The sequence below is a fragment of the Conger conger genome, chromosome 8, assembly GCF_963514075.1.
Source record: "Conger conger chromosome 8, fConCon1.1, whole genome shotgun sequence".
Taxonomy (NCBI): Eukaryota; Metazoa; Chordata; class Actinopteri; order Anguilliformes; family Congridae; genus Conger; species Conger conger.
The window spans coordinates 62,161,174-62,175,591 of record NC_083767.1 but is presented as its reverse complement, the minus strand read 5'-3'; the positions used below and the strand labels follow the sequence as shown (position 1 = coordinate 62,175,591).

Here is a 14,418-nt window from a genome sequence, read left to right as displayed (position 1 = left end):
TCCCAGGCTTCCTCTATCTCTCCAGGCCTCTGGGCCAAGGCGAGTCCCAGGCTTCCTCTATCTCTCCAGGCCTCTGGGCCAAGGCGAGTCCAAGGCTTCCTCTATCTCTCCAGGCCTCTAGGGCGGCCTGTAGGGTAGTGGTTAGGGTAAATGACTGGGACACACAAGGTTGGTGGTTCCAATCCCGGTGTAGCCACGATAAGATCCGCACAGCCGTTGGGCCCTTGAGCAAGGCCTTTAACCCTGCATTGCTCCAGGGGAGGATTGTCTCCTGCTTAGTCTAATCAACTGTACGTCTCTCTGGATAAGTGCGTCTGCCAAATGCCAATAATGTAATGTAATGTAAAAGGTGAGTCCCAGGCTTCCTCTTTCTCTCCAGGCCTCTGGGCCAAGGCGAGTCCCAAGGTTCCTCTCACTCCTGCCTATCCTTAGCATAGCCTGCGCTAGCATTGCTATTCCATGCATCAATATGTTGAGGTTCATCTCTCGCTCACCTTTGGGCTGGTTCACTCTCTCTTTCTCTCTCTCTGTAGCTCACAGATTCACAATCTACTGATGGTTGCACATCCGGTCTTCTCTGGGCAGATGTGTGCTGGTGTCGGTCTTTATAGCCAGTTTGTGGTCCCTGAGGCTGCACTTGTACTTTGGTTCAGTTAGTGACTGAGCCTCAGGAGGGGGGGGGCTCTTCTCTGGGCTCAGCTCTTAGCAGTGAAGTGTCTCTAGAATGAAAGGCTCTCTCTCTCTCTCTCTCTCTCTCTCTCTGTAGATCACAGATTTTGGTCTGGCCCGACTGATGCGTAGTATTTCCAGTGTGGGGGGGTGGGGGGAGGGGAGAGGCACGCTGAGCTACATGCCCCCTGAAGCCTTCCAAACACCCTACAAAGCCACGCCCGCCTCTGACTCCTACAGGTACCCCCCACCTCCACCTCCACCTCCTACAGGTACACCCCACCCCCACCTCCACCTCCACCTCCTACAGGTACACCCCACCCCCACTTCCACCTCCTACAGGTACACCCCACCCCCACCTCCACCTCCTACAGGTACACCCCCACATCTGCCATGTCCCACTCTTTCCCAGTTATGCCATCCTGCTGATTTACATTTATCTCTCTCTTTCCCAGTTATGCCATCCTGCTGATTTACATTCATCTCTCTCTTTCCCAGTTATGCCATCCTGCTGATTTACATTTATCTCTCTCTTTCCCAGTTATGCCATCCTGCTGATTTACATTTATCTCTCTCTTTCCCAGTTATGCCATCCTGCTGATTTACATTTATCTCTCTCTCTTTCCCAGTTATGCCATCCTGCTGATTTACATTTATCTCTCTCTCTTTCCCAGTTATGCCATCCTGCTGATTTACATTTCTCTCTCTCTCTCTCTCTCCCAGTTATGCCATCCTGCTCTGGTCTATAATCACTGGCAGGGAGCCCTATGGTGGTGAGTGACTCTGTCCATCCTGAGACCACAGCTCATATGTGACTTGTGCTGCTGGTCTATCTCCTGCATGTTCTTCATTACAGAAACTCTCTCTCTGTCCATCCCTGTCTCAGATGCTGTGTTAGGCAGGATCCAGTCTCGGGTCCCAGAGGGGTACAGGCCCAGTCTGGAGGGGGTGAACAGGGTGGCAGTTGAGGGCTTGGGGGAGATCATTGACCTGATGGAGAGATGCTGGGACCCCAGCCCCCAAAAACGCCCCTCTTTCCATGGTGAGAACAGGAGATGCATGTGCCAGCCTGTCAATCTCAGGCAATGAGTCAGTTAGTCAGTCTGTCAGTGCGTCCATCAGTGAGTTAGTGTCTGACAGCCAGTGTCAGTGGGGTAACAGTCATCAGGAAAGACAAGCAAGGTTCATATCTCTGTCTGAAGGAGGCAGAGATGCAATATTGAATGTTAATGATTGTCACAGTGCTGTATTGTCTGCATGTTGTGTGTATGTATTGTGTGTGTGGTGTGTATTGTGTTGTGTCTGTATGTTGTTGTGTGTGGGGTGTATTGTGTTTCTTTGTGTGTGTGTGTGTTGTGTGTTGTGTATGTGGTGTGTATTGTGTTGTGTGTGTTGTGTACTCAGACTGCCTCCCAGTGGCAGAGAAGGTGTTTGAGCTGCAAAACCGTGGAATTCATGATGCCATCCACCAGGTGTCCAAAGCACTGGTACTACCATTATACTCTCATAACAGTTATTACAGTATCATTACACAGTTATTACACTCTAATTACACTCTATTATTACACTATTATACTATCATCACTCTGCAATTGCATGCCTATTAACTTGTTATTAACTTGTTATTACACTGTTATTAAACTCTACTGCTGTCATTGCTTTATGTTATGGCCCTCTTTCTCAGGTCCTCACAGAAACATGGATTTCAAATGAAAAGGCTATTTTAACTCTCTTTCTCTCTCCCTCTGTCTCTCTCCCTCTGTATGATGAAAAGCGAGAGATATCTCCAACTCCAATACCCAATGGTACAGCTTTGCACACACTGTCCTGCTGATGAACACACTGCCATTTCATCCCCAACAAACACACTGCCCATTTCATCCCCAACAAACACACTGCTATTTCATCCCCAACAAACACACTGCCATTTCATCCCCAAAGAACAAACTACCGTTTACTTCATGCAATTTCACCACTCAATCTCTATTGATGTCTTGCTACCACTGTCCAGGTCTTTATAAAGATATTTACAGCCAGTTTTTTATCTCCTTTATTGCATGTGAATAACAAGATGGCACTGGTGAAAATGAGGACGTGAATACTGTTAGAATCGATGGCTTCGATAGCTCTGTACACAATTCAAATGTAATCCAAATAATCAGACATTTGCTGTCTCTTAACGCAAATATGTTTTCACACTTTCTGTAGCTGGAGTGACTGTGGACCCCAGGGGAGGGTGGAACAGCATAGACTGGACTCCTCCCAATTTCCGGGCAGCAGACAGCGGCATTGGAACAGAACCCTGTCCTGCCTCTGCCACCTCTAAGGCACTGAGTGACAGCATCTCCAAAACCTCCAGCACAAGTAAGCGCTCCCCTCTCCTGTAAAATCATGGTTCCAAAATCTTACATCCCATGATACATTTTCTGCTAAAGAACACACTGCCATTTCATCCCCAACAAACACACTGCCATTTCATCCCCAACAAACACACTGCCATTTCATCCCCAACAAACACACTGCCATTTCATCCCCAAGAAACACACTGCCATTTCACCCCCAACAAACACACTGCCATTTCATTCCCAACAAACACACTGCCATTTCATTCCCAAAGAACAAACTACCGTTTACTTCATGCAATTTCACCACGCAATCTGTATTGGTGTATTGCTACCACTGTCCTGGTCTTTATAAAGATATTTACAGCCAGTTTTTTATCTCCTTTATTGCATGTGAATAACAAGATGGCACTGGTGAAAATGAGGACGTGAATAGTGTTAGAATCGATGGCTTCGATAGCTCTGAACACAATTCAAATGTAATCCAAATAATTTGACATTTGCTGTTTCTTAATACAAATATGTTTTCACGCTTTCTGTAGCTGGAGTGACTGTGGACCCCAGGGGAGGGTGGAACAGCATAGACTGGACTCCTCCCAATTTCCGGGCAGCAGACAGCGGTGTTGGAACAGAACCCTGTCCTGCCTCTGCCACCTCTAAGGCACTGAGTGACAGCATCTCCAAAACCTCCAGCACAAGTAAGCGCTCCCCTCTCCTGTAAAACCATGGTTCCAAACTCTTTCATCCCATGATACATTTTCTGTTTGCCTTAAATTATGGAAGTTGAATGTTCTCTAGTTTATGCGCAGACCCCTCCAAATCCCCACCCTGCCAGTGCTGACTGTGGCCGGGATCCCTGCAGGTCCATAACTGGCAGGAGCATCTCCCAGGGATAGGGAGGATTCAGTCTGCCAGGGATAGGGAGGAATCAGTCTCCCAGGGATAGGGAGGATTCAGTCTGCCAGGGATAGGGAGGAATCAGTCTCCCAGGGATAGGGAGAATTCAGTCTGCCAGGGATAGGGAGGATTCAGTCTGCCAGGGATAGGGAGAATTCAGTCTGCCAGGGATAGGGAGAATTCAGTCTGCCAGGGATAGGGAGAATTCAGTTTGCCGGGATAGGGAGGAATCAGTCTCCCAGGGATAGGGAGAATTCAGTCTGCCAGGGATAGGGAGGATTCAGTCTGCCAGGGATAGGGAGGAATCAGTCTGCCAGGGATAGGGAGAATTCAGTCTGCCAGGGATAGGGAGAATTCAGTTTGCCGGGATAGGGAGGAATCAGTCTGCCAGGGATAGGGAGGAATCAGTCTGCCAGCGACAGGGAGGATTCAGTCTGCCAGGGATAGGGAGAATTCAGTCAGCCAGGATGTTTAATGATGTGGGCCATGAGGGATTTTGCTAAAAAAGTAGAACCCACACTATTGGTAGTGTTTTCCTGGTATGGATTAGTACATGCTTGTTGCCTTATGATTTTTTCTATGTATAGTACTGTAGATACAGTACAATTACTAATGCAGCTTTCATCCCCAATGACAGGAACCAGTCTGGAGGAGCTGCTGAGTGACCTGGGACTGGAACACCACCTGAAGAACAAGCTGACTCTGAGCCAGGTGCTGCAGATTGATGGAGAGACATTATCTGATGAAAGCATCCAGTCTCAGAAAGCTCTGCCATGGTGTTTCCTGAGGAAGCTGATGATGGTGAATGTGACTGCTAGGAGTGTGAGGTGCACCTCTAAACAGGACAGAGCTTTGAAGGATTGGGAAAGGTCACTGGATACCCAGTACAATCCACAACTCAACAGCAACAGAGTCAACCCCATGGACCTCATAACTGCTGTTTTTCTGTGCTCAGATGGTTTTCTCCAGCAGGAGATGGTTTTGAAAATGTCCATGTGCCAGTTCTCTGTGCCTCTGCTGCTTCCTACATGTGATGAACAAGAGTGCACTTTCATGCTGTGGGCCATGAGGGATATTGTGAAAAAGTACAAGCCACACTCTTTGGCGAACCCAAGAGGGTTTGTGGAGGAGAGCATTGTTCTCTCTGACCTCCCCATGGTCTCTTTTGTGAGGCTGGGAAACAGCAGCATGTCCAAGTCTCACACTCTGAACCAGGTCCTCAGCAACCCTCAGCAGTACCACGACACCTTTGTTCACAAAAACATGGAGTGTGGTGACACCCCAAGGAGGATTTCCAATGGGCTGGTGGAAATCAGCTGGTATCTGCCCCGTGGGAAGAGAGACACTGACATCTTCTCTGAGCCTCTGGCTGTAGCTAACCTCCGTGGGGACCTCAGAGACTTTAAAACTCAGTATGCTTTCCTCTGTAGCACCTCTGCTGCCATATTTGTGTTTTGTGATGATTTTGGGTCCGAATGCAAAATTCTGGACTCCAAACACACTCAGGCTCATTGGTTCTTGATCAGTAATTCACAGAGCAAAAGCTTCAATAAGAATGAGTTCAGGAGATGTGTTTCTGAGTTCCAGCTACGACCTAGGAACATAATCATAAAGGGTCCACAGATGAATAATGCAGAATTTGTCAATAAACTACATTCTGCTATCAGTGACATTTTAAAGGGAAACGTGGTCAAAATGAGTGTCGAAGGGATATCTGCTGTCTCCCATGAGTTTGGGATCCATGTTGATGAAGATTACACCTACTGTAAGAGGGGCAAGGAGAAGGCTGATGAAATCACAGGAGGAATATCTGACATACCAAGCTTCAAGGAAAAAGAGTTGCCCTTGCAAGGGACTGCATGGAAACAGCTGGCCAACCTGCAGAGGGAAGAGTGCAGGATGAAAAATGCTGGGGAGAAAAACATAGAAATTTACAGGAATGAGCTTTCAGATCTGATGAAGAAGCTCAGAGCACAGCAGAGAGCTCACAACATCTCAGAGTTTATGTCCCGTTTCATCTCTGCGATGTCCAGTCCCACTGAGGAGCGCAAGTATTTCCTCAAATGGATGAGGATCAACCTGGACAACCTGTCTCGCAAAGCCCTTCCACTGCTCCAGGCACAGTACAAGGAACAGTGTCAGAATTCATCAGAAAACAAGGAGGTCATTGCAGAGTTGGACAGGAAGATCTCCAGTTGTTCCTTGGGGACGGAGCACTTCCTGAGGGAAATGGGCCAGCTGTACGAGTCGGCCTGCTCACTCCCTGAAGGCCCTACCTCTCAGATCCAGCGCCTGCCACGTCTGGCTGCCGAGCTCCTGCAGGAAGGCTTTCCTCTGGAGCTGGTGGATGGAGACGCATCCAACATTCCTCTACAGTGGGTTACACAGGTTCTAAATGAACTCCATCATCTCACACAGGATAAATGTAAGATCTGCGTGTTCACTGTACTGGGGGTACAGGGCACTGGGAAGTCCACACTCCTGAGCACCATGTTCGGGGTCCAGTTTGCTGTCAGCAGTGGCAGGTGCACCAGAGGGGCCTTCATGCTCCTTATCAGAGTGAAAGAGGATTTTAAGAGCCAGCTTGGGTGTGATTACATGATGGTTATTGACACTGAAGGTCTGAAATCACCAGAGTTGGCCCAGTTGGATGACAGTTATGAACACGACAATGAACTGGCCACTCTGGTGGTGGGGCTGAGTGACATCACAGTCATCAACATCGCCATGGAGAACTGCACAGAGATGAAGGACATCCTGCAGATTGTGGTGCACGCCTTCCTACGCATGAAAGAAGTTGGGAGAAAACCCTGCTGTCTGTTTGTGCACCAGAATGTGCCAGACATCTCTGCTCATGACAAGAACATGAGGCACAGGAAGCTTCTGCTGGAGCAGCTGAATGAGATGACCCAAGCAGCAGTTAAGATGGAAAAGAAGGGAACCAAAAAAACATTTACTGACATCATGGAGTATCATCCAGAGAGAAACACCTCGTATATCCCTGGTCTCTGGCATGGCAACCCTCCCATGGCACCTGTCAATGCTGGCTACAGTGAGTCTGTGAATTGTTTCAAGAGGAGTGTGATTGAGAAGTTTATGGAACAAACATCTGGAAAGTGCTCAGCACACACAATCAATTCATTCCTTGAGTGGACCAGGAGCCTATGGAAAGCAGTGAAGTATGAGAACTTCATCTTCAGCTTCCGCAACAGCTTTGTAGCTGAAGCTTATGCTCAGCTTTGTACTGAGTTTAACAATTGGGAGTGGGACTTCAGGAAGAACATGTACTCCTGGTTAGTGGACGCTGAGACAAAGGTGTCAAACTTTGGAACAGAAGCAGCACAGACTCAGCCACCTTCCAATATTGACAACTTGCTGATCCACCTGAAAAGTGAAGCCTCTGTAAAACTGACAGAAGGGGAACAGCACATTTTGGACAACCTCACGGAATTCTACAAGAGACCAGACGGACATGTTCAATTGGTGGAGAAGTACAAGGAGGACTTCATCAGCACAGCCAAAACCATCAGGATGGAGACTGAGAACTCTGTGAAAAACAAGCTTGAGGCAGCAGTGGAGATCAGAAAGGGTATATTCAAGTTCGAGGACATCCACAAAAACCACATGGCCACAATGGAACAGAAGGTGCTGGACCTGATTGAGAAATGCAGGAAAAGTGAAGAGCCATCAGATCAACAGCTGGAGGATGAATTTGAGAAGATGTTGAATGAGACTGTGGCAGAGCTGCAGTTCTCTGGCCTGGAAGAACGAGACATTGTGCAAGACATCTCCAACCAGCTGTGGGTTAACTTGGAGAGAAATGGCAGCGCAGTACGTGAAATACTGTCACAAGTGGGAAACTTGCATGAGTGCGGAAGAGAGGGATTCGAAGTGAAGGGGAAAGATGGATTGTGGCAGAAGATTAGGGACAAATTAATTGAAGATCAGCTGATGGAAAAGACACAAGGAATGGCTGATCACATCATCAAGGACAGCAAGCAATTTGTGGATGAGAAAATGAAAACAAAATCTGATTACCATAACACATACATAACAGAGTTGCTTTGCAGAGTAGACAGAAACCTGGATAGGTACAGTGATCTGGAAACAAATGCTGAGTTTGAGGTCAAGCTGAAGATCTACATCTGTGGAGATGCAGCACGGGCATTTAAACAAATGCATTTGGATTTTATCCGTGCAAATGACCCCCGTCGCTGTCTGGAACAGTTCAAGGAACAGTGCCTGACTGACTTTAAGGACCTGTTCAGTAAGAGAGACCAGTGTCAGAAGAAAGCTGAAGAGTTTACCTACAACTGTCTTGCACCTGCAGTGACGGAATACATCACCAAGTCTCTGGGCCCTGACCTTGTGGATGAAGTGTTGACAGGGCAGAAAGCCATTGACTTCAGCACTCGATCCTTCTTCCAGTTCTCAATCCTCAAGCAGCTGCTTTCAGGAGATAACTTTAAGGACTTTGTGAAATACATAAAACACTACAAGACCTTTGTACAGGACTGGATTTTGGAGCAGATGGTTAAGCAGTTCACTGAGGGAGATGGCCTCAGGAGCATTGAGATTAAGCACCTGAAGGCAAAGGTTAAAAGAATAAAGGAAGCCATAATGAACGCACAAATGGAGGCCAGTAAACGACCAGTGGGAAGGGGTAAGGAGGCAGGAAGGGGTGAGGAGGCCCAGAACATTCAGCAGTTAATTCAGGATATCTGTAGTGACCTACAGGAGCTTGTCATCCCTAAAGAACCCCGCAGAGCAGTCCTGGCCTTAAACACTGCCAAGCCAGAAGACTTTTCCCGGTGTCTGGAGGTGCTTGTGGATGAAATGGAGCAGGCCTTTACCGCAGAGTTTCAGAAAGGTGGGGATGTGAGGGCCAGGCTGACCTCACTGCCCTTTCAGCCGCAGAAGGAGCTGTTTAAAAGGGTATTTGGCTGTGGGAGGCAGTGTCCCTTCTGCAGGGCCCCATGTGAAGCTGGTGGCAAGAACCACACAGAGCACTTTGCCTCCATTCACCGTCCTCAGGGGATCGGGAGATACAGAAATGAAGATTCCATGAAATTAGTGTGTGACATCTGCTCCACCAATGTTGCCAGTGAGACTAAATTCAAGTCGCCTGAAACAGAGTGGAAACTTCATCCATGCAAGGAGTATCAGAGCATTTACCCTGACTGGCGCATCCAGCCTGACACCAGCATCCAGGCCTCAGACTACTGGAAGTACATCTTCACCAGGTTTAACAAGCAGTTTGCCCAGGAATATAAAGCTGAGCCTGCTGACATTCCCCCCCAATGGAGAGACATTACCCAGGACCAAGCCATGGAAAACCTGGAGGAATCATTCAAGATGAAAACAGGAGATTAAAATAAATGGATCATACAGCCCGTTTTAGTAGGGCTGATGATGATCTTCTGAGTGGAATTAATATTAAATAGTCTCCTGACAGGTGCAACTCATAATGGTTAAGCATACAGCCACAGTCTAGTTCAATGGAATGTAAGAACTGTGGGTTTTATACAGTGCAATTAAGTCATTTTAAAAGGGGACAATTGCATTAAATTATCAATGAAGTTTGGAAAGATCAAGAATTCCCAATCACTGATATTGACCCCCCTGCGTTTCTTCACTGAGTCTTCTCTGGGTCAGGTTCGATGGGAGATAATACCATCAGCCAGTTATTATACTAATAAAATCATATCCATACTTTACCTCTATCATGACCGATGACCATTTATCTATACACACTGTCTCTGAATTAGCATGGCTGATCTTTGTACATTATTCCATTACTGTGGTGCTAAAACCAGCGATGGTAAAATTTTAACAGTTTGCTTTATGCTGAGACCTTCATCATTTGGGCTATATCAAAGAGAATTTACAAAATTTAGAAAAATATTTTTTCTATTTTATTATTTACTTTTTTCTATCCTTCCTATGTCTTTTCTATTCATAAATCACATGACCTTCATGTGTCATTACCCAGATTATTATCTCTTCATCACTCTTTGCTTGGCTGTTATAAATGATTTGGTGCCTTTTAATTGAAATATGTTTTTCTTTGTGAATCTGATGTATTTCACCAGACACATTTGAACATTTATTAATTGGCATTATCACAAAAAAATAAATGTCTAATTTCATTTGAACTTCATGAACAGTCTTGTATTTTGCTCACTGCTTTGAACTGAGCTGCCACTGGATGGCGACAAATCTTATTACAGTTTTTCTCATTTGCTGACATATTTTCTGAAAGCATGGTTCATTTTCTTATAATGGTAAAGACAAATCCAAAAACTACACAAATCTCTTGCAAAAGCAAACACTGCATTCAAAACAACCTTATGTCTTCGCAAAATCTTCAAATGACACACACAAACCATCAAATGAATAGACGATTGAACACTGACTTGATCAATGGAAAACACTATGATGAGCGGAAAACACTATCTAATCTAGGCCTTTTGCATTTTCAGTGTTACACTACATACTGTATGTACAGTAGCCTGTAGTAAACTGTTATATTTTCATACTCAAATATAAAACACAGAAATACAAGAATAGAATGTTTTTTCATTTTTAAATCCTGTATGCATCTCAGCAAACACAGTTGGATTTGTAAAGTGTTCTTCATACAGAAAAAAAAATAGAAAAAAATAAAATAAGCCTTGCATATCCTGTAAAGAAAATTAGGCTGCATGGTGCCTTTGGTTTCTGTCTGGCCATAGGACTTCATCCACATCACAGGCAATGTTCTCCCAGACCCAGCAGCGGGGAAAGTATGGCCTGGCCTGACAAATCCAGCCCTGATATGCTTCAGCAGCTGTACGAATCCAGCCCTGATATGCTTCAGCAGCTGTACGAATCCAGCCCTGATATGCTTCAGCAGCGGTACGAATCCAGCCCTGATATGCTTCAGCAGCTGTACGAATCCAGCACTGATATGCTTCAGCAGCTGTATGAATCCAGTCCTGATATGCTTCAGCAGCTGTATGAATCCAGCCCTGATATGCTTCAGCAGCTGTATGAATCCAGCACTGATATGCTTCAGCAGCTGTATGAATCCAGCCCTGATATGCTTCAGCAGCTGTACGTATCCAGCCCTGATATGCTTCAGCAGCTGTATGAATCCAGCCCTGATATGCTTCAGCAGCTGTATGAATCCAGCCCTGATATGCTTCAGCAGCTGTATGAATCCAGCCCTGATATGCTTCAGCAGCTGTATGAATCCAGCCCTGATATGCTTCAGCAGCTGTATCAGCACATGCTTCCTCCATTGCTTGTAGGAGGGGTATGAGCTCATAGGGCCTGCGTTCATATGCCTTCCAACACCAAGCTGGAAAAAAACTCCTCAATAGGGTTGTAAAAAATGCAGGCGCTTGATGAACCAGTTGCAGACCAGGGACCAAGGACTTCATATAAGCAAATCAAGCATTAAATCGTTCTGGCGACCTGTCCAGGGTGTATTCCTGCCTTTCGCCCAATGTATGCTGGGATAGGCTCCCTGATTACTCGTTTAGTTTCAGCGAAGTGTTCTCACCTGTCTCTGACTATCACTACGTCTTCAATCTATGCAAATATCTACGCCCTTCTCGCTTCTTCTTCTTCATGCCGTTTTATGGCGGTTGGCATCCAACTTTGTGTGGATCAGGATTCTCTTTCCTCATAATAAAAAAAAAGGAATAATAATAATAATAATAATAATAATAATAAATCCTGTTTAGTGACCCTGTTCTTCTCAAGAATCGAAACACAAGTAAGAAACGCCTGCCACCTGATTCTCCCTGCAACACTTCTGCCAAATCCCATTCTACTCCCTTATCTCTCAACTCTTTCATCAATTTCTCTCTCTCCAAGTTGTACTTTGGACAAGTTCTGATTATATGCTCTACCGTTTCTTCTTGAGAGCAGAAATCCCACTGTTGTGTTTTTTCATTAAACAGTGTATTGTTTAGGCCGGTATGTCCAAACCTCAATCTTGATATTACAGTCTCCTCTCTTTTACTCCTTCCTGCCTTTCTCATCTTTCCAACAAACAATCCTTTGGATTCTATATAATGTCTGTAATATTTCTAATACAATGTCCTGTCTACATGCGGAATAGTTGTTTCTTATACTTGTTAATGCTGCGCTGGAATCTGAGCATATAATTACTTTGAGTGCTCTTGCTTCCTCGACCCATTGCAAAGCCAGTAAATGGTAAATGGTTGGCATTTATATAGCGCCTTTATCCAAAGCGCTGCACAATTGATGCTTCTCATTCACCCATCCATACACACACTCACACACCAACGGCGATTGGTTGCCATGCAAGGTGCCGACCAGCTCGTCAGGAGCATTTGGGGGATAGGTGTCTTGCTCAGGGACACTTTGACACAGCCCGGGCGGGAGATCGAACCGGCAACCCTCCGACAGCCATACGACTGCTCTTACTGCCTCAGCCAATGAGACGACTGCTCTTACTGCCTGAGCCATGTCGTATTGCAGTAGTAAAGGGATTGGCCTTGCTGTTCCAATACTTTGAGAGGAGACTGTATATGGCTGTGGAAATTCCTGTAATACTCCAACTGCTTTGATCATAAAATGTCTCATATATTACTCCTACCACCAGGCAGGTCTTTGGACAGATATTTCGAGTCAGTGTTTACTCTTGTAGAGGAATCTGCCTACATTGTGATGGCTGCTGTTCTTTTTGTGTTTTTGTCCCACTGTGTTAGACTCTGACCAACAGGAAGGGCCTGAGCACCCAGTCAGTGAGAGCCACTGTGGTGGGAATTTTAATTTGTTCCGGTAAGAAAACACTCAGAGAAAAAGACAGTAAATAAAATCCAATCTTTACTATGCATAGGGTCCAAGTTACATGCAAAAACAAGAACAAAGGTTTCTCTCCTTTGTCTGGATATATGTATGCGTGGAGCGCAACAAATGTACGCCCCCTTTGATTGAATATTGATAATTGGGAATGTTTAAAGACAATTCCCCACTCTTCTCCTTACTACAGATTGTTTATTCATATATCCCCCCCTTCAAGGTACTGTCTATACAGATACATGTTCTCAAAACATTCCAGCATGATGTATATGCAGGGGCCTGTGCAATTACCTGCGCGTCTCATGAGGTCTTATGTTTTTGGTTCTGCAGGCTCTCAGGCACCAAGACAAGATAATCCAGAACACACAGTTAATGGCCGTGGCCTTGGAGGCCCATGGTACAGACAGGGAGAGACATCTCCACTCACACAGTTACAGGAAATAATATTCATTAGCACAAAGCAAGTTATGGTACTTTAATAATTGTGTATGATCTGGATCACTCCAGCATAAGCAACTAATAATAGGATAAGCACTAATAATAGGATAAGCAATTAATAATAAAGTAATCACATGAATATATAATTTCAACAACAGCCACACCCACTCAAGTGATGACACCCTCTCTGATGACGACACTCACACTGCTGACCACACAGACCGTGGCTGATCAATTAGTGTTTACTTCTGTACCGCATCAGTTATGCAATTTCCCTTATCAATGAGATTAGATTTCCTAAATTGTAGGTTAAAGGAGAATAAAAGATCAAATCTGATTCATAGGAAACTGTGAAAGAGGAGGAAGAAAAGTCCCAGCAGAGAGACACAATACCTGAGCACATGACATCTGGCATGCCTGTCCCAGGTACACAGGAACTGGTTGTAAACATTCATATGAAGGGTTGGGGGCCCTTCTTTGGACCTCTCATACCAGGGAGTGTGACTGTGGTCTCTCTCTGAACATCTCAGGTGCAGATTCTGAGAATCAGGAGGAGACCACAGACAACAGATCCAGGCTGGGCCCAGAACCAGTCCCAGAGAAGACATCCTCATGCCTGGCCCAGTCCCAACCCTCTGCAGACCCAGCTAAGTCAGACCTAAAGAGTGGTTTAGTGGAAACTGGTAACATGGACGGGACTTTGAGTCAGGACACCAAAGACCCTGAGTGTACTGCACAGGAGGAGGAGGTGAGAGTTCTTACACAAGCCCCAGAGCAGGGACCAAACTCTAGTATTGATAATAAGGAGGCTGATTGTGTGAAAGCTGCCTGAGTACACTGCCTGTGATGTTTTTCACTGAAGGAAACTGAAGACTCAGAGGAGAGAGTCAGCGTGTCTCAAGATGAGGCCATCAGTAAAGGTGAGGACCCCATGCAGAGACCCCTGACTAACTGTGTGTTTTACTGGGATGGGAGGGAGTCCTCCAGGGAAAACTGAGTTGCGGCTAGAAGAGGCTCTGCTGGGCCAGTAGGGGGCGCTCTCCCTCTGGATCAAACTGAAATCCAGTGTTCCAGCACATTGATGGGTCCCAGTGTGGGAGATGGGGTGCTGCTCCTGGCCAAATTTCATCATTCCCTCAGTCTCCTTGGCTGCTCAATACCTTGCATCTCTCAACCACTTTAGTTCCCCAGGTTGTCTCAGTAAAACAGAAGTGAGGTTCCAGGTGGTAGATTATGGCATGAGAGAAAGTCTAAT

The 14,418-nt window shown here is 45.8% G+C and overlaps 1 protein-coding gene across 1 annotated transcript in view; it reads left to right on the top strand.

The window, feature by feature from the left end:
- Positions 1-9,281, top strand: part of LOC133134557 (interferon-induced very large GTPase 1-like) — a 36,622-nt gene extending 27,341 nt beyond the window's left edge. Inside the window, exons 4-10 of the mRNA XM_061250758.1 lie at positions 767-909; positions 1,393-1,442; positions 1,556-1,711; positions 2,074-2,156; positions 2,997-3,033; positions 3,554-3,709; positions 4,546-9,281. Of these exons, the coding sequence (XP_061106742.1) occupies positions 767-909; positions 1,393-1,442; positions 1,556-1,711; positions 2,074-2,156; positions 2,997-3,033; positions 3,554-3,709; positions 4,546-9,281 (5,361 nt within the window). The remainder of the gene's footprint in view (positions 1-766; positions 910-1,392; positions 1,443-1,555; positions 1,712-2,073; positions 2,157-2,996; positions 3,034-3,553; positions 3,710-4,545) is intronic.
- The last annotated feature ends 5,137 nt before the right edge of the window (positions 9,282-14,418 follow it).